This window comes from Grammomys surdaster, unplaced genomic scaffold, assembly GCF_004785775.1.
Source record: "Grammomys surdaster isolate TR1022 unplaced genomic scaffold, NIH_TR_1.0 65, whole genome shotgun sequence".
In the NCBI taxonomy this organism is placed as follows: domain Eukaryota; kingdom Metazoa; phylum Chordata; class Mammalia; order Rodentia; family Muridae; genus Grammomys; species Grammomys surdaster.
Window position 1 is genome coordinate 15,520,855 of NW_021604567.1, and position 24,361 is coordinate 15,545,215.

The following is a 24,361-nucleotide window of genomic DNA, read 5'->3' on the forward strand; positions in this document are numbered from 1 at the left end:
TTTAGCTGCAAATTTAAAGGCATACACTCAATGTTTTTGTTGCTGCTGGTGGTGGTGATGGTGGTGGTGGTGGTGATGGTGGTGGTGGTGATGGTAGTGGTGATGATGGTGGTGATGGTGGTGGTGGTGATGGTGATGGTGATGGTGGTGATGGTGGTGGTGGTGGTGATGGTGGTGGTTGTGGTAGTGGTGGTGATGGTGGTGGTGGTGATGGTGATGATGGTGGTGGCTGTGCTTTTAGAATAGAAAGAGACTTAATCAATATAAGGACTTTTAATTCAAAGTCACATATACTTTGTGATAGACCCAAGCATTTTGTCTGTGTGCAATAAGCAAAGCAGCGACTAGAGCTAAGTGTCTTCTATAGGGGGATGATCATCACTACCAAGGAGCACATGCTGGAGATTTTCACCTATCACAAGATGAGCGAGGGTGCATTTAGTTACTACCTGGGTCAGGAAAGGTAAGAGCATGCTAGGCCTCCTCTGTGTATCTCTTGCTGCTTAGACCTGTCTCCATTAAAGGGGCATATCCTTTGCGAAGCCTTCTGTACTGAAGGAAAGCCAGCAACCCCAAGAGTCCGACGAGAGCTCCCAGTATTCCAACGACCACTGAGAGAGTTGTGGTCCAAACAGGAGCTTCTTCCACTGAAATGAAAGCAGAGAGGGAGGCTCTGTGGTTTCAGTTCCATCAGCCAAACACCGCTAGAAAATGAAAATACTTCCCTTTCTCATGTACATTTGTTTGCAAAACAAAACTACCGTTGCTAGAATTTTATCTTCTTTCTTCTCGCTGTTATCATAGCCACAACTGTTTTTCAAGGAAGCGGAAAACACCGTCCCATTATTTAAATCAGGCTTATTGCATTTTGTAAATCTGTCACAATAAATGTTTAGATGCAGAACAAAACCTCTAAGGAAATGCATAACTGCTTTTGTAAGTTAGAAACTCATTTGTAGACTCGTTTGTAGACATGAGAGCTAAGATGATCTTTGGGGAACGGTTAAACGAAAGACACTCTCGGTAGGAAATTCTGCTATTGGCTCTACCCTTGTGGCAGATGATAAAGGCATGTTAGAGAACAGATGTACTCTCCTGACAAAAACACTCACCAGCAGAGGCAGATCTCTTTGTATCTATTTAAATCATTGTGAATAAAATCTAAGCCTCTCCCGTGATACATCTAATCTTCTACTCACCCTTAATATCACTCTCCCATGATGTTATAGTGTATTTCTGAAATATGTTTATGCTTATGTGACATTTCCTTAAACCATATCAGCTGCTGTAGAAGTCTCCAAGCCATCTTGTCTTTCAACAGCTGACCCTCACCTAAAGGACAGAGTACCTTCTCAACCTTCTTTAGTCCCAAGGACCAGGGCCCATCTTGACTGTATCCCTCCAAAAGGAGTTTCTTTGTCCTTTCTTGGTACGATCCAGCAGAACTTGTTACTACTTATAACTTCTTTTTCTTTTCATAATTTTTTATTAATTTTATATGATGCCAAGTCCAGCATGGTCATGGAAGGGACAGCATGACATGGTTCCTACCTCTGGAACAGAGTCAACAGGATGTGGGCCTCCACAAGTGTTGATTGCTGCTGGGCATAAGGTAGGTGTGTGTGTGTGTGTGTGTGTGTGTGTGTGTGTGTGTGTGTGTTCCTCCTTCAGGAAATAATCTCCCTTCCAAAGTTATCAAGGAATGCTATTCCTGCCAAGGTTAATGACTCTGTGATAATTAGAAGCAGCACCAGTCCAGAAGGAAAGGGTGTGTCTAATGTCTCAGCAAAATGGTAAATGCTGAGACCTTCAGAAGTGCCTTTTTTGTTTTGTTTTGTTTGGTTTGGTTTGGTTTTGGGGTTTTTTTTTTTTTGGTTGGTTGGTTGGTTTTTTTTTTTTTTCTTGTTTTGTTTTTCGAGACAGGGTTTCTCTGTGTAGTCCTGGCTGTCCTGGAACTCACTCTGTAGACCAGGCTGGCCTCGAACTCAGAAATCCACCTGCCTCTGCCTCCCAAGTGCTGGGATTAAAGACATGCACCACCACTGCCCTGCCAGAAGTGCGCTTAAGGCTGTGGAAAAGAATTCTGAAAATGGGAATTCAAAAAGACATAATTTCTCAAGTATGCAAAAATATAAGGATGCAATATGAATTATATGAGGGGCTTCATGGACCTAAGAGAACAGAGGAAACTAAACTGTCAGCCAGCTTCTCAGAAAGATATTAAGGAAGGAGATAAAGAGATTTAGAGAGTAGTGATCTCAGAGCCAGATCCCACTCAGCTAAGCTTATTGTTTGTGCTTACAAAGCCAGGCAGATTCCTGAGTTCATGGTGGTCAGCCAGGGACAGAGGAAGTTTAGGTCTAGGTCCAGGAATGGTAGGAATAGTAATTTCAGGATAGGATCCCACCCAGCTAAACTTATTGTCTGTGCTTACAAAGGCAGGCAGATCTCTGAATTCATTTGCATTGTTAAGAAAAAGAAAAAAGAAAAGAGAATGTACTTGCTGTCTTTTTCTAAGGATCAAGGAGCTGGGGTCAAGGAATGCTGATTCATGGGATAATCAAAGGGGAACTGGAGTAAATGACTAAATTTATACGTAAATAGAAGACTGGCCTTTGGTCTGCAAGAGCTGAGCTATCAGGATGAGCTGTCTGGAGATCTCCAGAGAAACTTGTCTCAAGCAGAACACAGAAGGTGTCATCTTGTACCTACAATTTGACTTCAAGTCTTTCTTCTCACCATTCCTGAACACTCCTTCTTTAGGACCATCAACCAATCCAAGACTAATCCTTGGCAATATGACATATAATTTTATATAAAATACAACATTTGATTAATTCTTTGATAATTTCATGCATTGTGTTTTTGTATTTACCTTTCACCCTTTCTCTTAGGTCCTTCCAGATCTACTCTACTTACCTACCCACCCCTATCTTCATCTCCTTTTTTTTTTTAAAAAAAAAAAGTCACCCACTGAGTCCAGTTTGTGGTATTCATACTCGCGGGCTATCCACTACAGCATGGTAGAACTATCAGGGTTCACACTCTTAAGAAAAATGACTCTCTCTTTCTCCCCCTCCAGAAGCCATTGACTGTCAACAATATCTCAGTTATGGGCGGGAACTTATGAGGCTACTCCACTCAGTGCTAAACTTAAACTATAGACTGTCAACAGCTTGATCTTGTGCAGTTTTTATGTGATCTTGTACAAGTCTTGTGTGACCTTGTGGAGGTCCTGTGTGATACTGGGCAGGTCTTGTACGATCTTGTGCAGGCCTTGTGTGAACTGGTTATAGCTTCTTAAAACATGAAGTTTTAACAGTCATGTTGGCACACACTTTTCATCCTAGCACTTGGGAGACAGAGGCAGGGAGCTCTCTATGAATTTGAAGGCAGCCTGATCTACAAAGAGCAAAGCAAGTTGCAGGCCACCCAGAGCAACATGGTGAGATCCTGTCTCAAAACCAAGCCAACCACAGATTTTTATTCTGGAATTTCTTTAATGGGATGACAAAAATGATGGCCTTTTTTTTTCCTGTTGGACTTTTTTAAAAACATGTTTAAATTGTAGTAACATACATATAATATAGACTTTTACCATCATATCTATTTCCTCTTCCAGTTGGTGGTATTAAAGTATCTTCACATTTGTATGTGTCTGCCATTACCATTGACTATAGAAGACTCCTTGTTTTATAAAACTGAGATGTAGAAACCAACATACAGTGAATCCTATTCTATAATGCCCAGTGACTCTCTGCCTAGACCCTTCCAGTACAGCAAGGTGTGGAGGCGAAAGGATTTCCTTTTCAGTCTCTGAACATAGAATCATTTGAGTACGTAAAAGAAACATAAGGCCAACAACAAGCATGTTAACAGGAGAAACAGCATCCAAACCCATGAATATGTGAGCACACGGGAGTTCCACAAAGCGTAAAACACTGAGAAGCGACATCTGGTTAGAGTTGAAGAGTAATTGTAGGAAAAGATTTCATGGGTTTTTTCAGGGACAATTGATGGTGTTCTGGGGACAAGCTTGCTGGGCTCTGAATGTGCCATGAGATCTAGTCTGTTCTATTGATCCTCTGGAGTGTCTGGCTTTTAGGGAAACGGATTTCAGAGAAAGCCCCTTCCTGCACCTTGGGAAGGAAAGGGCAGTAAGAGATGACAGGGAGGGGAGGAGGCATCAGAGATGTCTTGGCTCTCTTTAAGTTGACAGCACTCTGCTTGCCAGCATCTCACAGTCAGGGATAACTCGGGCAGAGCCAAGATTCCCTCTCCCAGACTTCAATTAAGCCACCTGTGCAGTTCCCTGTCTGTCCCTCTCCTTCCACAGTCTAAAACACCTGCTCAGTTACTCAGCATCCACCAGTCTCCTCAACTCCAGTTTCAGATCCATCTTGTACACAGTCTTTGCCAAGTCCCTTAGTGCCTTTTACCCTCAGTTGGAAGAGGAGCAGAATATCTCTCCCCACAATATGTCCACGGGTAAGAGGGTCATTTTAAGATAAAGGCACTCAGCATTCAGCAGATGTCACTTCCTAGAGCTTCCTTAACTGACCAAAAGCAGAAACTCAAAAGAAACAAGGACTGCCAGAAATCTTCCTGGCGGGGGTAGGGGGAGTTGTCACATGAAAGCGTGAAACCTCACCAACTTAGAAAGATAGCCTCCTCTGCTGTTGCTTCCCTGAGGACTCACTTCCCATAGTTTGCCTTTGTCAGTCACATCTCTATGACTTCCAACTCCTGGTTTAAAGTGGGATCTAAGCTCCTAAGTTATTGACTTCTCTGAGACTTCCCTTCTTTCTGTTCTAGAAAGAGTCCCATGTCTCATAAAGAGGGACATCATATTTCTCCTGTTAATCTTTCTTTTGTCCGTCTGGATTGCTGAACACCAACGAGCCTAGGAGTCAGCAGAGAAGAACACCCTTTACTTACACCCCTCCCCAAGCAGAAGTATATATTTCATGGTCAAACTATCACCCGTCATGATTTTTTATCATCTGGTAAATAGATTTAGACATATTTGGGATTTAGATGATCTATGCTAACTGATTCTCAAGGTGGGGAATAAAAGCAGACCGGGGTGCTCAGTCCAAATCTTTGATTATTATTATGCTTAATCCAAGAACAAAGAGAAAGAAATGTTAAAAGGATGCCCTTGGCATCCCAAATTAGTGAAGACGGGAAGCAGTCAGTGCCAAACAGAGGGGAAAACAGATGCCAATACTAAAATATTCTCCATGTCAGAGAGCAACATGAAGAGCACTGGAGTCACCCTGTAGGCTAAGAATAAGGGCAGTGACAGACAGGAAGAAACTACCAGCAGATTCTATTCTGCAGCTTCCCCACACATTAAAATATTTCTGTTGTTTTATCTTTCCTTTCTCAAGCTTCCCTAAGATTCCATGAAGGGCAAGTGAAGCATTGGAGTCTGGGCAAAAGAAGAAAAGGTAGCCACGCATACTAATAAAGATAGCCTGGATTTGAAAACATGCCATAATCTCCATGGAGCCCAATCTTTTCTGAGGTTCAGTCATCCCGGGTAGACCTGTCCATAAAGCACTGGTGTAGCCAAGACTGATTCAAAGTACCCGGTACAGTTGCAAAGTAATTTCATTGGATCAATCAAATAAACAACAGGTGACCTTCAAACCCATGGTGGGGAATCTCATGAAGGTCTTGCACTACCAGTAAGTGTCTTTTAAAATGCTTCATTTTATTGTTTTCCATGATGACTGGGTTTTTGCTGTTGCCTGGTCTCTGTAGCTTATGACAGTCCAAAGTATGTTTCAATAATCTCAGCTCTGCTGCAAATAAAATCACTAGCCCCTCCCTGTCCACACGTAAGTAAAAGTCACTTGGACTTTATCGGTTACACATGGGACAGTTTTCATAGATCTGGCTAGTTCAGATAAAAACTGTCAAATCAGGCAGATGAGTTGACATTGCCTCTGTAGAATAGTGTCTTGTCACAACTTACAGTTTTCCCAAATGATCTGCAGCTAGTCCCCTTCTGATGTTTAATTGGTAGCTTAATGACTTATCTTGTTAAATCCAAGGTATTCTCAAAATGGCCAATAAACTTAACTCGGCCTGAATGCTTCAATTAACAGTCTTGCTTACATTAAAAAGAAACAGAGAAAGAAAGCTGCCTCAGAAGCTGACTGAGTCACCCACTTAAAAGCTGTACGCCTTACCTGACAGATCAATGGCATAATTGTAGCCAAGTTGGTCTGCGGTTAAGAAGAGTTCCTCATTAGTCACTGGTGGGAAGAAGGGGACCATGTTATACATCCGATTGTGACCAATGGGTGCCAGCTCCTGAGGCCAGGCATCTGTGGGAGGGTTGTTTTTCTTCAGCCACTCATCAAAGATGGCGTCTGTAAAAGAGTGGAGGACCTGCAAGACAGATGAACATAGTGCTGACCAACTCACCCAACCCCGGCCTTCTCTGCAATGGAACGTAGTCTTAACACAGGAGTATGTGTGTGCCCAGCCTGGCCCTGAGGACACACACACTGACTGGCGTTTCCAGATGAACTTTGCAATGACATACGGACATTCCTCCTCAAGGGAGACTGAATCCTTTTATCAAGTGAATAAATTGTTGTAAATTTCACACTGGTTTGGGAACATCTAAGACCTTCAGGATATTGTGCTAATTATTGCTTCCAGGAGAAACGCAAACACGATAAATACATATTCTACTCAAAATTTAGATGCTTGAGTTTGCCAGAAAAGAAGAGGTAGCAGTCACCCTTATTGAAAAATAAATGAGCAATAAAAAAAAAAGAAATAAAAACATCAAAAGTGGATTTTCGGATTTTGCCCTTTGCCTACTCGTTTTACAAACCTTTCCCTTGAATTCTTAGTATTGCACAGCAATAAAAAGTCTAAAAGTGTTTGAATACACAGAACACTCGTTTTTTATTTTCTCAGAGAAGCTGTAAAATCCTTTTCAAATACTGCAATCTTTATATATTTCAAAACATCACCAGTGCAATCCCCATATGCACAGCCCTGATTTTTTTTTTTTAAATAGGTATAAAAGCAAGAGTTCAGTTGATTTTTCTAACAGGGTGTAAAAGCAGGAGACTTCAGTAGAGACGTCACATCTGGCAGTGAGACTCTCTTTCATTCCTAGATTGCAAGTGCAGGATGCTCAAGGACAGCCTTTGTCCTTCCTCCTATATCTTAGACATAGTCGACTCAGGGTCACAGTAGATGAGCCTCACCTCTCTAGGGGCAGCCATTTTGTCAGGAAGCCCAACACCATCACACAGAGAAGCCAAAGGGAACAAAGACTAGCCAGACCACAGCTGTTCCATTGTCTACCACCAACAGACTACAAATCCCTCAAGATCATGGCCCGCCCTGCCTGAGTAAAGCCATTCCAGAGTTTCATAAGAAATCACAAGAAACTAAATGGTCACGCAGCTTCAAGCTGAAGTGTTGGGGTCTTTCTAACGCAGCAGTAGATAACCACAGGGAAAGGAATAGGTCTGAACAGCTCAGGACAGACTCACACTCACTTCACCACACACAGAGAAGGCTGTTCCTTGAACCCTAGTGTTGGCACTGGGGGTGGGGGGGTCAAGGATCAGTAACTCTGAAGATGAGGAGGACATGGCCTATGAGTGTTGACCAAGGGAAGCACTGCAAACATCAGCAGTGGACACTAGCATGTAGCAGTGTAGAGATAGAGTTGACAACACAGAACCTATAATAGCTTCTGTTGTGTGAGAAACGTTAGCAAATGGTGACTGTCACTTCAACTATAGCATCAGTGCTATTACTAGCTTAATTTGAAACAATGGCTCATAGGAGAAGCATGAAGGAATTCCTATCTTATGGGTATATGCAGGCTACTATCCTTTGGCATCATGACTTTGTAGGGCTAGCTAATAAAAGGTGAGCATCTAGGGAGGCATGTGGTACATAATTAGCATGCATTAATACAATAATTAATATTGTTAGTGCTTGCTCTGTGTCAAACGCTACCCTAAGAGCTTTATGAACAACACATTGGAGCCTTAGAACAACCTGATTTAACGGCTGCCGCTTTCATTAAATGTTCAGGCTACTGTAAAGAGGAACCACAGACTGGGTGTCTTAGACAGTGCAAGCTCGTTGTCTCCCAGTTCTAGAAGACAGGAATCCAAAATAAGATGTTGCTAGAGCTGGTTCCTCCCAGTGGCCTTTGCCACTGCTTGGTTGTGGGTCTCTGCCTTCATACACTGGCCACATCCAGACTCCTTCTGCTTCTGTGGACATCACTTACTAAGGTTTGAATGTGTCTCTGAAACTCATGCTGACATTCGGTTGCCACTGATGAGTCATAAGTCTGAGCACATGGATGGGGGAATGCTGTGATTGGAGTGGTTATGCTAGACGACATTTCTCATTTAAAAACAAAAACCAACTTCTGTTTTCTCTCCTTTGTTAGAAACTCACATACTGCCCTTCCTCCACCACCAGGTGACACAGCACGAAGACCCTTGCCAGATGCCAGTGCTGTGCTGTTGGACTTTCTGGCCTTCAGAGCCATAAACAAAACAAACTTTTATTGTACACAATTAACACAGAGTAGAATTCTGAAGCAGGCTAAGGCCCCTTGCATAATGGATGAGGCACCTACGGTCCTCTAATATGACCTTACCTGAGCTAATTACATATAAACAAAATCATGTACGGAGTGAGTGAGGATTAGGAACTTAGTATCTCAGTGAGTGGGAGGCACAATGTAAGGCAGAGTGTCAGATACAGAAGCCTTAAGAGATTTGTCCAGAAGCACACAGCTGCCATACCACAGAGCAAGAGTTTGTGAGCCCAGGAAGTCCACCTCTGACACCAGAGTTCATTCTACAATAAAACGTTTATTTTATTTTTAATTCAATGTATGCATGTGTGCCTGAGGGCTGGAAAGTATGTGCATGTGTGCCAGTATGACTACAGAGACGCCAGACGCACCGGAGCTGGGGTCATCAGGCAATTGTCAACATGGGTGTGAACCCGGGTTTTCTGCAAGAGCAGACTACACTCTAGCTGCTGAGCCATCTCTGCATCTCTGCATTCCATTCTCATGCCTTTACAGATAAAGCCAGAGTCATTTTTGTTGGTTTGGTTTGGTTTTGGGGTTTTTATAGATAGGATTTCTCTGTTTAACCCTGGCTATCCTGGAACTCACTCTACAGACCAGGTTAGCCTCAAACTCACAGAGACCTGCCTACCCTTGCCTCCCAAGTGCTGGGATTAAAGGCGTGCTAAAGCCAACGTTCTAAAACCACATATCTCTTTTCCCATACAATAAATCACGCTGTGCATCAATCACTCAGCTAGGTCCCAGGACCAACCACAATAGCAAATTAGTCTTACCTCTGACAAGGAGGAGAAAGTGTAGAGTTCAGCTCAGGCATTTCTATGCCAATTGTGAACTTTCATGATCTCTGAGCCCATGTCAGAAATGAAAGTATGATTAGGAAAAAGACTAGAGAATCTCAGGACAGCTGAAGACTTGAGGTCAACACAGCAAGAGGCTCACAGCTTGTAGGAACACAGTGAATCCTCCCAGTGCAAAGCATATAATTAAAAGGGCAGACAAAACTCTAAAGCAATTTATAATCAGCAGAGATAAAAGAAAGGAGGAAAATAATGAAAGACAATAGGTCTCATAAGGGCCATAAAACATACAATAAATGCTCTGGTAGAAACAACATACAGAGGACCCAATTCACAGAGCACAGTAAATGAGGAAGGGCCATGTGCTCTGAAAAGATGCAGACTATAATAAATTGACTACAAGTAGTAACGTATCCACAGCCACAAAGAGAGACAGTGTAGCCAACATAGTGAGCGTCTGTACTGAAGCTATGGATGCTACTCCTCAACAAGAAACCTTGTGTTGTTCCTGGGACACTAATTGTATCTTTGTTAGACACAAGTTGAAAATTAACTTGGGCGTTGTTGCTCTAATGGCCAACTGCTATTTCAGAGTCAGGTGGGAGGAGCAAAAGTCAAGTGGAGGTATATTGTTATGGACCTTTTTCCACTATCCAGGGACAAATGTAGGTTGTTATTAAAATTTAGCATTTAGGAATAATGAGACAAAGTCCTGCACAGCTCCATTCTGCTTTATCCTAGCAAAATAAGGACATATATAAGAGGCGGGGAGGGAAATGCTGAGTCTCGAATCAGAAGCACTGTTGAAGAAAATGGGAGCGCATGGCTAAAAATCATTTTAATGTAATCCTTGCAGGAGAAAGCAATCAATCAGCGCACATTGTTCTCACGGGCAAGAGAACGCCACACAAGAATGCAGAGAAGGATAAGGCTCCAGCCAAAGGGCTTGAACTGGGTTGGCTATAAATTCAGATTCTTGCCGTACGGGAGAATTTCAAAGACTTCTGTACCTGGAGAAAAGAAGCCACAAACAGCTGACTCCAGCTGCAAAAAGATTCATACATTATCAAAGACCAGCACACTGTGACCTTCACAACCCGACCATCCAGAAGACATTCCTTATCATCAGAGAGGCTCGTCTGATGGTGACATGTTACTGTTGTAGGTTCTAGATTCAGAGTTCAGAGGTAAGGATAAATGTGATTGTGTAAAGGTCACAAGACATACCTGGACCCAGACATACAGGCACTGCACTCTAATTTAAAACTTAAGGCAAAAAGCCTAAAAATAAAAGTCCCCTTTCAAACATATTTAAGGTAGTGGTGCATGTCTTTAATCCCTGCCCTGGGGAAGCAGAGGCAGGCAGATCTCTGTGAGTTCTGGGTCAGTCTGGTCTACATAGTAATAAGACCCTGTCTTGAAAACAAAACCATATTTAATCAGCTTGATCTTCCATGAAAGTTTTTTTTTTTAATTCTTGCCTTTTTCTACCAAGGCTCTGAAACACTGTATAGTAAGGGTGTTCTTTTCATGTTTCCTGAAACAAGTCGTATAGAACATACATGAAACGGTTAGAGGGCATCCAGACTTCTACCTGTGTGGCTGAGCTGTGCTGCAGGAACACATTTCAGTGAGGGACAAGAAACAACTTTGTACAGACTGAATGCATGCGTCCTCGCTTAGCTCATGGGCTGAATCCCTAACCCTGAGTGTGACGGCTGGAAGCTATAGGTCTCTGCTCGATGACAGGCCATAAGGATGGAGTACTTAAGGCTACGACCAGTTCCCTTATAGAGGAGACCCCAGAGAACGTTTTCTCACTTTCAGCCATGTGAAGGCAAAACAACAACAACAACACAGCCTTCTATGAACCACGAAGCAGCACCACACCACTGTCTGATGCTTCCACCTTGAACTTCCTAGTTTCCAGAAACTATTAGAAATAAATGTTGGTTGGTTGAGCCTGGTCTCCGGTATTTTCATTACAGCATCCTAAATGGACCAGTGTGCAATTGTAGTAGAAAGAGCATTTGAGCACTAAAAGGGTGGGTAAGATGGCTCAGTGGGTAAGTTCAACCCTGTTACCCACATTGTAGAAGGAGATATCTGACTCCAGAAAGTTGTCATCGGACTATTGTACACTACAGGACGAGTGTTTGTGTGTGTACACACAAACACAAAATAGAGAAATAAGTTTTTACGCCATAGAGTGACTGAGGAAGACATTCAATGTCAACCTGTGGCTCTTACACTCACCCGTATGAACATACACACAGGGTAGGGGGGAGGGGATTTCTCTATCATTTTGGAGAAGTTTTATCAGAAAAAGACACTCTCCTGGTTAAATTTGTATAGTGATGAGACAGACTGGAGAGACTGCCCAGTGGTTAAGAGGATGTGTTGCTCTTACAGAGAACCGTGGTTCGCTACCCAGCATTTACATGGTGGCTCACAAGTGCCTGTAGCTCCGTGGAATCTGATCCTCTCTGTTGACACTGAAGAACACCGAAGTGCATACGGTGTGCAGATATACATGCAAGTACTCACATATACACGTAAAGAAAAAGAAAATAAAAATCATCATTACATTATATAATGGATATAATATGTGTGTGGTGGTTTAAACATGCTTGGCCCAGGGAGTGACACTATTAGTAGGTGTGGCCTTGTTGGAGGAAGTGTGTCACTGTGTGGGTGGGCTCTGAGGCTCTTTTGCTCAAGCTCCTCCCAGTTTGGAAGAGAGCCTCCCCATGTTGCCTTGCAATGTCAGTCTCCTGACTGCTTCTACCCAAGATGCAGAACTCTCAGCTCTTCTCCAGCACCATGTCTGCCCGGACCCCGCCATGCTTCCTGGCATGAAGATAATGGATAGAACCTCTGAATCTGTAAGCCAGTCCCAATCACGTGTTGCCCTTTATAAGAGTTACCTTGCTCATGTTGTCTCTTTGAAGCAATGAAACCCAAACTAAGACAATATGAAATATATGCATGCAAATATTTATGCATATATAAACCTATGACTATATTGTATATAATATGACATGTGGAGAAAACTGAACCCTGGCAACTCAGTAGTTAATTTCTTGACGGGAAAAATGTTTATGGTTTTGAAATTTTTGAGCAAACACCAAGATTAGGTGCAATGGGGTTCTGCTATTAATGCATCAACTTTGTAAGAGGTGTAACCAGTTCAGCAAGCGTTCTCTGTGAGGGCAGAAAAGAGAGCTTTGTGGTAGGATGAGGGTCCAGTCTGCCCAGAGCTACCTTCAGGCTATTTTTCTGTTGTAGAATCGGCAAAGCCCCAGGAGATGGAAACTGAAGCTGATGCTAGACTATTCTAGTAGTGCACATAAATTTGGCTTGGGGCTAAAGTCATTTTTTATCTGACTGATAAGGAGGTACATTTAATTCAGTCCTTGGTACAGACTTAGTTCTCAAAAGTGTGTGTTTGAACTTACAAAGCCTAGTGTTGAAAAGACAGTTAGTGTCTGCCAAAGTAACATCCCCAGACCACACAGAACCCACAGAGACCTCTGCCCATGGTGGTCACCCATCCTCGCTGGTACTTCAGTTCTTCTAGATCTTATCCACACACGATGCTACTTTAGAGGTAGCAACTGTGTGTCTGCTACATTAAACTGCGTATTTAAAAAGTCAGCACTGCATTTATGAAGCATAAATACAGTAAAACCAATGGCCCCATCTTTTCAAAAGCCATGAAAATTAATTCAGACATGCTTCCCCAATTAGTGTTGACTCCGTTTAGCATGACCTAACAGCACTAAACTGGCTCAGCTATAATGAAAGCCATTGTGATGGACCGAGTTACGAACTGTCTCAACAGACAAAAGCAAAATCGTTGGAAGAACAAGATGGAGGAAATCTGTGATCGGGGAACCTTTTCTAGCTGATGAACGTACATCTCAGTGAATCTGAATCTTATGTTCTCTGTGTTTCACACGAGGAGTATAGTTTAGCCTAGAGAGTTTTGTGAGGTTAAAACATTATGTTTGTGTCCACACCTATAGAATAGGAACTGTCACTGAATAAATGCTTAATAATAAACAGCTTCTAAATAACAGAAAATAAAATGGAAAAGGACATTTGGAGGCCAGAGCCCAGGACCCACACCTAGTAGGCACACACTCTACTAACCTGTGCCCAACCCTAAGAATAAAACACTGCACATGTGACTGGGCCAAACTGGATGTGGTGTCAGTGAGCACACCAGATTCTCATAAACTAAAAATAAATGAATAAGATGAACATTTAAAAATTACCTGAATGTGTTATTAGTTTTTCCATGAAAAACAACAAAAACAGAGGACACTATGGTTTGTTGACCACTTAGAAAACAAATTAGTCTCACTAATTCTGGTTCTTTTGGATAGTTGTGATTTTTTTCTTTACAAAATTAAACAGGAGTCATGATGAAATGAATATATTCATCATATAGAAGCAAATGTTAGTAAGATTTTTAAATGCATAGAAAAGATGCTGAGCTTCATTTGTAAGAGAAATTCAAATTAAAACTTCTTCTCCTACCAAATTAGCAAAGAGGAGAAGGCAATACAGTATAGGGACACAAAGCATAATGTCAAAATGAGGGGCTAGCCGTGACCATGACTGTGCCATGCAGGAGTTAGGAGGGACTGTCCTTCAGCCTTTGGGGAAAACTCAGAATTTTTATCAAATGTCCAACATTTTATTGGCTGTTCCATCCAAGGGCTCTATCCTGTCTTCTCACCTTATCTATTCTACATTGTTTACCTTAATATTGTTGGTAAATGAAAAGATTAGGGACTGCTAAATGCCCACTGTGACTTCCAATGTCCCCATCAAAATTCATGTTTAATTTGAATTCCCAATGTAAAGGTGTTGAGAGGTAATGGGAGCTAAGTGACTAAGTCGTGAGGGACCTACCTCCTGAGTGGCTGGCACTCTCTTTCTGGTAGTCAGCATGTGGCTGAGCGGCCTAGCAGGACCAGAGTCCAACTCCTATATAGGCCGTTACTGAAGGCTTCCTCGGCTCTTTGCTTCCTCTCTTGAGAAATGCTTTTTGCTGTCTGTCCTCACCAGGGGTTCATGTTACCTGAGGTCTTCAAGGTTATATCACAGCAACACATCCTCAGACCTCTCACCCATGAGCTATAGTAATCTGTTTTGCATGAGTTGCCTAGCCTCGGGATTTCTGCCATTGTCATGTATAGTGGACTGAAGCAGTGCCCATCTATGGGAGACTGGTTAAAATTCTGATGATAAATCTATACAATATATCACCAACCAACCAGAATAAGGGGAACGAGATCAGCCTTCATTAATGGATATGTTCTGGAATGAAAGAGAACAGAAAAGGAATTGGAAGGGGAGGGAATCAGGGAAGAGAGGGACAAGAAAGAAAGGAGGAGGCAGGAGGTGAGGGAAGACAAGGGTCTATAGTATATTTTAATACTATGTTATACATTCAACTAACGTTAGTTGAATGTATAACCTATTTGCTTCTATATTTATAAAATATACCTAGAGAAAAATGGTAACAAGTGGCTGAAAGACAGAAACAATGTTTCACTTAGACATTTTTCATTGTGAACCTTATATGTACATTATTAATTTTAAGATCCAAATTTTTAGGGAGGGTTGGAGGTGTGGTCAAGTGGCAGAGCATGAGGTTAGTGTGCGTGATGCCCTGGCTTCCTCCCCACCAAATGAAATTGAAACATTAAGAAACAATGTAACAACTTTATAATTAAGTGAAACAAATAGAAATATATGTCACTAATATATTATAATTGCTACTATATACAACTTGAAACATGAAAGAAAATTAAGAATAACAATTGAAATGGGGTCTAAAGAGGTGGCTCAGTGGTTAAGAGTGCTTGTTACTCTCCCAGAAGACCTGGCTTCTGTTCCTAGCATTCACAGCGTTCTGGAGCTGCAACTCCAGCTTTCCAGTGCCCTCTTGTGGTCTCCGTGGTCACTGCATGCACATAATGCAAATATGAACATGCAGGCACATACATACACACAAATTATAATTTTAAATTGAAAAACTGAACATGTAATTGTGAGGATTTTTAAGCTTTTTTTCAGGCTAGAGAGATGGCTCAGTGGGTATAGCACTTGCCACACAAGCGGAAGGACCTGAGTTCAGATCCCCACGTCCCCAATAAAAGCCAGGTGCTAATGAGTGAATGCCTATAATTCTGGAGAACTTAGAAACAGATTCGTACCAGAGCTCCACTGACCAGCCCGCTTAGCTTAATCAGTGAGCTCCAGACTTAGTGTGAGCTGCTGTCTCAAATATTAAGCGGGGAACAGTTGAGACACTTTCTATTGATCTCTGGAGTACACAGGCACACTCACACACACGCACCCGCACTCACATCCACACTGTCTTTCTTAGGTTTCTGTTACTGCAGTATGCTGTAAGGAAGGACTATGACCAAAACAACTTGAGGAGAAACATTGTTTCAGCTCACAGTTGAAGCCCATCAAGAGAAGTCCGAACGCAAGGCAGCAACTAAGGCAGAGACCACAGAGGAGTGCTAGCTTGCTCCTCCCGGCTGCTCACCTTGTCACTTTGTCTTCCTATATTCCCCAGGACTGCCTGCCTGAGGGTGGCAGCACCTCTCATGAGCTGAGCCCTCCCTCATCAATCATCAACTGAGAAAATGCGGCGCAGGCTAACCTACAGGTCTGCCTTGAGAAGACTTTGGTTTTTTTTTTTCAGTTGAGGTTCCTTCCTCTCAGATGATTCTAATTTACATCAGGTGTCAAAAAGTGTGTGTATGTGCGCGTGTGTGTATGTGTGTGCATGCGTGTGTGCATGTGTGTGTGCGCGTGTATGTGTGTGTGTGCTTGTGAGTGTGTGTGTGCATGTATGTCTGTGTGTGAGAGAGAAAGACAGACAGAGCAGGGACAGTGGCAGAGAGAGGAGATGGTAAGACCGGCTTTGGAGGCTTAGTCCACTTAGTTATAGTACATTTGGTGGAAAACACATGAGCTAGCTATCATTGTCTAGTCAACTCACAGATTTCCCAACCATCTCGACATGCTTAGAAAGAATCGCATGTAGCTTGTAAAAGGATAACTCTGAAGCACAAAGCGGTGCCACCTCTCAGCCAGATGACTTGTACCAAGAAGATGAATGTTAAGAGGACTGGTGAGGCTTCGGAGAAAGGTGAACACTTCTCCTTTAGTAAAGCAATGGTGGAAAACAACGCAGTAGGTCCTCAAAATTGAGAAGTGGGACTACTGTGTGCTCCTGAACTCCACCACAGGGATTAGATCTAAAGGGGGTAGTATGTCAAAGGGCACCTGCAGTTTCTCACCATGCTGTTCACAATAGCCAACATAGGAAATAACTTCCGTGCATAACGGAGGACGTGCCCTTAAATGGTGTTGCACAGGCTGGGGGTATAGCTCAGTTGGTAGACTTTATACATGCATGTAGCCCTGGATGTAATTCCCCAAACCACATAAGCTGTGTCTTGAAAAATGGGATTAAATTAGATTAAAAAGTGCTGTATATCTGTATATGTACAACGGAAGACTGTTACTTCTTTTTTTTTTTTTAACATAGGGTCTCCTGTAGACCAGGAGAGCTCTGAAATTCCTATGTAGTCACTGACGGCCTGGCTTCTGACTGTTGAGATTACATATGCGTAACAACACTCAAGCTACTGTTAGTTCTTAAAAATAACACCGGTGAGTCTGCAACACACTCGAGGGGTGGGATAAACTGGGCACAGAGACAAACACGAGTGGGGTGGAATCTGCTGGGCACAGAGAGACAAACTCCCCAGCCCATTTCTAAGATGCTTCCGGGACAAGTGTCCCGAGGCTCTGGGTAGAATGCCACATTTCTCACACAGCTTCTTTCTTGGCAGTTAACTGTTGAATTTTACAGTGTATTGGTTTCCCCATTTTTCACGTTTTCTGGACTATATCTAAATTTAATACAGAGGAGAGTGATGCTTAGCTTCCCTGTGGCCTATCCTCGTTTTCCATGATAAATGCGTGGATTTGCTGCAACTCCTAAGAATTATTAGAATTTCAGACATTGCTTCAGAGGTTTTTTTTTTTTTCCTCCTTCCTAACATTCTGCCTTCTCTTCCTTCTTATTGCAATCCTACACAATTTTGAAGTTCTATTGCTTGTAGAGATTTTACAAAATAATTTTTAATAAAAGCAGTATGCAGCATAGTTGCATAAATTGCCTCACAAATCTGAAATTCCTGAAGCTGTAACTCTGTCAACTAAAATAGTTTACCCTAAATCTCAGGATGCAAAATTATTTAAAGCAGACTTGGCTTCAACATAAACCTTTTTGTAAACAGCCTTAAGTAAGTGTGTGTTTTGGAAAACAGTGACAAAATGCTGTTCCCTCCTCCTTCGAAGAAAGGCTCTGGCTTTCTGGTTGTTCTGGTTGTTGTTGTTGTTCTTGTTTTATGCATATAATAATATATTACTACTCCCCAAAATTTTCAATATGGAGATATTAAAATTAATGAAGACCAAGACAACTATATACCTAGTATCTGTGAACTACATGTAAGCTGCAGTGTTTTGTTTAGTTTTGATTACAAAATTATCATGTGGGTTCTCACCTAGGACAGGAAAAGCATATGACTACAGTGATATTCCAGAAGCTAAGGTAGAAGGATTATGAGTTCAAGACCAGCGTAGGTGACATAGTAAGACCTCACTACAAAATTAAAAATAAGAAAGGCAGAAGGAGAGGTTGAGAAGATCGGGAGAGTGTCCTGTACTGCAAACAAAGAATGCTGGTCCCTTAGGTTAAGAGCCAGCAAAGTTAAAAAAAAGAAAAGAAAGAGAAGAACCATGAGACCATAGTGCTATGTTAAATAAGACAAGTGTGGAATGTACCACGTGGGCCTATGGCCTGTGTCTATGTGACATTTTATTGAGATACCACATTCAGCGTTTGTGTATTACCTATGGCTGCCTTCACACTTCAGGAAGGGCTGGGAATACAGCTCAATGTTTGTTGCGCATGCACTAGAACTCAGGTTCAGTTCCCAGTACTGATCAGAAAATAAGTTAAAGAGAGGAAAAATAAATTAAATTAAAGGGCTGGAGAGAGATCAGCAGGGGAGGTGGAACAGAGAGACAGGAGCCAAGTAATCGAGTAGGTGCAGCTGAGGCCCTAGGGCCCAAAAACCCCAGAATTTTGCTATCTGGTCACTTACAGAAAAATGTGACCTGTCCCTGTAGGCTTTAATTGAGTTTATGGGCTTCCTCAAAACAACAGCTGTCCTACAAAAAAAACAAAAAAAAAAAAAAAACATTTAGTGCCATTGCTATTATTTCCTTTAGGAACAGAGGAAAGTTTGTGTCCTCATCCTCAATCTGTCAGAGATCCTCATGGTTCTACTGAAAGTAACTGGAAGTACTGAGAAGAGAAGCTGTAAAAATGTCCTTATGAGGAGAGATTGTGTGCACAAATGTATGGTCGATGCTGTGTACTTGAACAAGACCTTCTTAGAGACATAGAGTCTCAGGGAAGGCAGATAGGTACCAGAGACCTGGACATGTGCTGATGGCTGAGGTGGTAGCCAAGGAAATGATCTGAACCCTGGAGCCAGAGAACTCAGGCAATGCCTGAGGCAAATGGCATGAGTGGCTGCTGTCGCCTCACAGATGAGTCCCACCTTGTCAGAGGCAGGGACCAACAGTCCACACAGCTGACAACCCCAGCTGTGTATTACGGCTACACAGACCTGAGAGAAAAAAAACAATTTCTAGAAGGAATGATCATCATCGCCTCTTTTGAAGGAGATGCAAGTCTAAGTCAAGTTGCCTTGCTTAGCCCCAACTTGATTTGGATTTGAGTGTCTTCTTATGGCGTCACACAGCCTCCCGGGAGCCCTCAAAGACAAACTTGCAGACAATGAAGCTCATGCTCACTTGATGTGCCTACATTCAGAGACACGACCTGAAAGGAGACTGCTAATGTTGGTTGAGGTCTTAAGGGCGGGTCCCGGGTGTGACAGGATTGGCGTCCTTCTAGGAAACAGCATAAGAGAGTTTACTCCTTGCCTCTTCCCATTACTCAAACTCACATAGAGGCGGCCCAGGAAGAAAGCCGACTGAGATTAAATGTGAACCATCCCCTACAGACTGCTGTGTTTGAATAACTAGTACACACCTAGTCGCTCCTGAAGGTTTGATGGAACATTTGTGGGTGGAGCCTTGCTGGAGGAAGTAGCTCACTGTGGGAGGGCTTTGAGGTTTTATAGCCAGATCCCACTTCCTGTTTACTCGGCTTCCTGCCTGTGGGTGTGATGGGACCAGAGCACTCTCTTTCTGCGGTGATTTCTCCACCACGGTCCTCTGTATCCCCTTATATTGTAAGCCAAACTGAACATTTCAACCTTCCTGTTGCTTCTTGTCAGGCACATTGGTCACAGTGATAAGAAAAGCTAATACAGGACCTTCATCCAATGTTAAACGTGTTGATCTTACACTCCTGACGCCTGCCCAGAGCAGTGGCTATTGTTCACACTAACAAGTCAGTAGTGTGTTGCTCCAAAAATCTAAGCAAGCTAAGATACATTAGTAAAATTCAATAAATGAAAGGAAAATTCTGGAAGAATCTAAGTGCAAAATACTATCAAAACTGTAAAGGACAAAGGGAGACATTTTTTATGATGGGTCCTAAATCATCTACCTAAGGCATACAGCTTTGAAGAAGGCCAGCAAATAAGTAGTGTGATTTGACAGCCTCCAAAGCAGACACCTTGCTGGAGGTGAGCAGTTGAAAACCGGTATTGCCTGCCATTCTATAAATCTTCTCAGCCAACTTTAATGAGCTGTTCTTCAGAAGGAAAAGCAACCTCAACACCCAGGAGCTGGCCTGGTACTGTCAGCTAGGCCTAGACATGCTCTCTCAGGCAACACTGCTCGGTAGAACACCAGCAATGGACAGGGCCCTCTGTGACTGTTGGATCAGGACCAAACCAAGATAACCCTGTAAGGCATGTCTGAGAACAGACAGAATACCCAGTGTCCTTTGCTGTCTGCTACAAATGACTGCTGCTGATATACCAATAAGCAGTATCTAGTCTGCCTTCCTATGGGCACGCACTTTCAGTAGCCAATGATAGAATCACCCTTCCTGACAGGATTGACCCGAAGTGAAACTCCCCTAATTCTCTCTCCACAAAATATCGACAGGGCACCAACCCAAAACCTAACCATCTTTTCTAATGTCCGTTGGCCAGGGCTTTTCCAACCTCCTTTGTAAGGAGTTATAATAACTCAATGTGTTCATCTGTGGGAGAAGGAAACAGACACCACATGCTCCAAGCCTTCGTTGGCTATCTGAACCTCAGTTGATAGCAAACCTCATGTATGCTATGTGTTTCCTCTACATGCGTACCTATGATGAAGTTTAACTTATCAACCAGGAATAAGTACCAAACTAATAAAATACTGCAACAATGAATACTGTAATGCTATAGTAAAATTGATGTGAGTGTGAATTATCAAAATATCTCATATAATATTAATATTTTCTCTTCTTCCAGACCATGGATGACCACGAGTAACTAAGCCACAGTAAAGGGGTCTATTTTATAGCTCTTCCCAGAGGACCATCTCTGGGTAACAGGCACCATGTTGGGCAGCTGAGTATTGTGGCCCCAGATGGCACTATCCCTATTTGCGTTGTCGCAAGAGAACTCCTTAGTAAACATCTTTAAGAACCAGCATAGCTTCAGATTTTAAAATGGACAACCCCGTTGCCAAGTATGGTCAAGATGTCCTTGTTTTGAAGTAATACTGAAACCATATTTCTCAAAGAAATTCATTCCACTTGGGATGTTAAAGAGCCATTGGGACCCTGAGTGAACAGTACCAAGTCTCTCTCATGTCTGTGTGCAGTGCACACTCTCCAATATTGTTCATTCACCAAAGAACACCATTTATAGTTATACTAATTTGTGATATACAGTTTGTTAGACTTCTGACAGAATTCTGCTAACTTGTAAACTCCCCTCTGAACTGTAAACTCCTGGTTAAGTTTATCTAAATCCAACCATTCCTAAAGGATTGTTTTACAATTAGGGGCTTCATATGCTACCTACCCATATGGCCCGTGTGGCTTAACATTGAAGTATATAGGCAGTTGGGGTATTGTTTACAACAGAGTAAAACATCACCAAACCTTCACTGCAAAGCCAACAAATCCAACATAACTTGTAGAAACAGCTTCATGAGTTCTGAGTTTCACATACCACAAAAACAGGGTCGTTGGCAGCTGAATGTGGCAAGGCATTTGTTCCGTTCAGGAAGGAGTGAGCCAAGTTATGAAGGTTCATGACTTGAGAGTCCAGGGTTCCATCTGCTTTGTCAAAGCCTTCCAACGCATTCCTGAGAAAAGCCAGAGTGTGGTGACTTCAGTAAAGATCGTCAAAAGTCTCAACACTACCCAGTCATCTCCTCCTCTAAGGCTGGATAAGGATAGGAGAGGCTCTGCCACTAACTGACTAAGGATTCTTTCAAGTCCATCTTTTGTTATAATCTTCTCCAAGGGGAAGGAACTCAATCAGTGCTGCTCCTCCACCTCCCACCACACCATACCCCCACTCCGGCACTTACTGGGTTACATTGTTCTCTTTTGTGCACAGTGTCCCCACCCCGCACTTACTGGGTTACATTGTTCTCTTTTGTGCACAGTGTCCCCACCCCGCACTTACTGGGTTACATTGTTCTCTTTTGTGCACAGTGTCCCCACCCTGCACTTGCTGGGTTACATTGTTCTCTTTTGTGCACAGTATAACTAGTTATCTTTATTCTTCTTATCTATACGCTTGAAAGACAAGGACTACGTTTCCCTCATAATGTTATTTCCGGGGCTTTTTTCTCTCTCCTTATACATGACCTGTGTCCAATAAATGAATTTTGAATCAACATAGATCCTTACATTCATATTTCTTAATGAAATAGACTATCTTCATGGCTGGAAGACACTTATTCTTCTAAACACACCCCAGCATTTTCCTTATTCTTCTCTTGATCCCTTCTCTAGCTCCAAGAAATTCTAAACATCTACACCCTGCCACAGTGATACTCGAAAGAAGATAACCTTGGAAGCATAGAAGAAAATGTTCATGACCTGGTTTTAGAGTTTCCTGCCCAAAGACAGGTGTGAGGAAAGGTGGGAACCACAGCTCTGAGGGGTAGCAGAGGAGACCATTGCCTACCGGAAGCTGAAGGTCGAGTTCTGGAAGAAGGGGGGACTGTCAAAGTTCTGGAGAGACAGGCAATCTTGCACGTTTTGTAAGGTTGGCAGTTTCTCATTATTTCTGCCTGCTTGGTTCCTCCTCAGCAAGCCTTCATAGGTTCCATTACACAGCGTAACCCGGCGGTTGTAGTCATCCAAGCTAAGAGTCATAAGATTAAAAACAATATGTCTTAACTTTGTGGATGGTATCACGAATTTGATCCAAATCCGTAAGAACCCTGGTCCTTAGTTACTTTACAAGGTCCAAACTAGGTGTTAAAAATGTCACCCTTAAAAATAATCATGGACAGAGACATTTCAAAAAACGTGGTTGCCCAAACAAGAATACAGGAGTAAATGTAATATTAATTATCATTCCATTCAAAAGACAGTGACAGGTTTACAAGCAAGGTGGTGACAACTGTAATTGTAATTGAGCTTGAAAAAATTAAAGGAGTGAAACAGTATCTTCTGTTACACAGCCAGGGAAAGCACTTAGGACAACTGGAGACTCGTAGGAAGCCAAAGAAACAGCTATAATTATACAAATAAAATGCAGTAATAAAATATTATGAAAGTCTTAAATACTTTGATTTGATTGTCCTGCATTGAATACATACATGCACACAGTTATCAATATTATACCCCATAATTTGTATAATAAAAATAATATTAGTTCCTATGCTTATTTACATGAGTGTATGTGCACATGTGTGTGGGGGTACAAAAACCTGAGGGTCACGTTTCCTTAGCTAGAAGCCAGCAAGAGCCAGCAAGCCTCTTCTGCTCCTTCTCCTTGGAGCTGGGCTTACAGACCTGCCTGGGATGCCCAGCTTACTCAGTGGGCGCTGGGACGAAATTCTAGTCTCAAGTACTCGGAACCACCAAGCCTTCTCTCTGTGCTGTGAGATAGTAATTATTAAAAGTGCAAAAATAAAAACCATATAAGGAACTGTGTGAAGACAGTCGTAGGCCACTGGCAGCCTGGAATCTCACCATCAGAGTAGCGATGCATTGATGGAGGTAGATCTTAAAGACAGTGCACGGGTTACAGAGTGTGAGGAAAGAGTGGGGAGTAGAAAAGGAGGAGAATGGCAAAGACAGAGGGTGCCAGGGAGGACCCCAACCTCAGCAACAAAGGCCTGCCAGGCATCAATTCCCAAAGTGTGTTCCAGTGAGATGGTCTGTGAAATAAGAGTCTCAGAGTCAGACATGTTTGGGTTCCCAGAGATGAACAGTAATGTATTTATCTTCATCTATGGCGGCTAGAAGATGTTCCAAATACTTTTGAAAAACACACTTTGAACTCAATATTCTTTAGACTTATATGAACACAGAAACTTCTTCTCACGTCATTTATGAATAGACAAAGGCACAGTACCAATGGTGCTCTGTGGAACTGAGTGAAGTAGAGCAACAGTATCTAGAACATCCTTCTAGCTGAGGCCTGACTGCAGGTTTAAGGGTGTGTGCAGAACACAGATGTTCCTGTGGCAAGCCCAGACCCCTCAGAATACACACTCTCCTCAAGGCAGGTAACACATATCCACCTCAGGGCAGGCCCCTCCCCACACACATCCACCTCAGAGTAGGTCCCTCCCCACACAAATCTACCTCAGGGCAGGCCCCTCCCATACACATCCACCCAGGGCAGGTCCCACACACACACATCCACCTCAGGGCAGGTCCCCCACACACACATCCACC

General features: G+C 42.6%; 1 protein-coding gene across 2 annotated transcripts in view; it reads right to left on the minus strand.

The window, feature by feature from the left end:
* Nucleotides 1-474: 474 nt before the first annotated feature.
* Dct (dopachrome tautomerase) overlaps nucleotides 475-24,361 on the minus strand; it is a 37,201-nt gene continuing 13,314 nt past the window's right edge. The window contains exons 5-9 of one of the 2 annotated variants that reach the window (XM_028772418.1): nucleotides 22,635-22,814; nucleotides 21,666-21,801; nucleotides 6,206-6,402; nucleotides 1,570-1,580; nucleotides 475-647 (exon numbers count right to left, since the gene is read on the minus strand). In XM_028772418.1, the coding sequence (XP_028628251.1) occupies nucleotides 475-647; nucleotides 1,570-1,580; nucleotides 6,206-6,402; nucleotides 21,666-21,801; nucleotides 22,635-22,814 (697 nt within the window). Of the gene's footprint in view, nucleotides 648-1,569; nucleotides 1,581-6,200; nucleotides 6,403-21,665; nucleotides 21,802-22,634; nucleotides 22,815-24,361 lie in introns of both variants that reach the window. The other variant, XM_028772426.1, reaches the window with a different exon arrangement.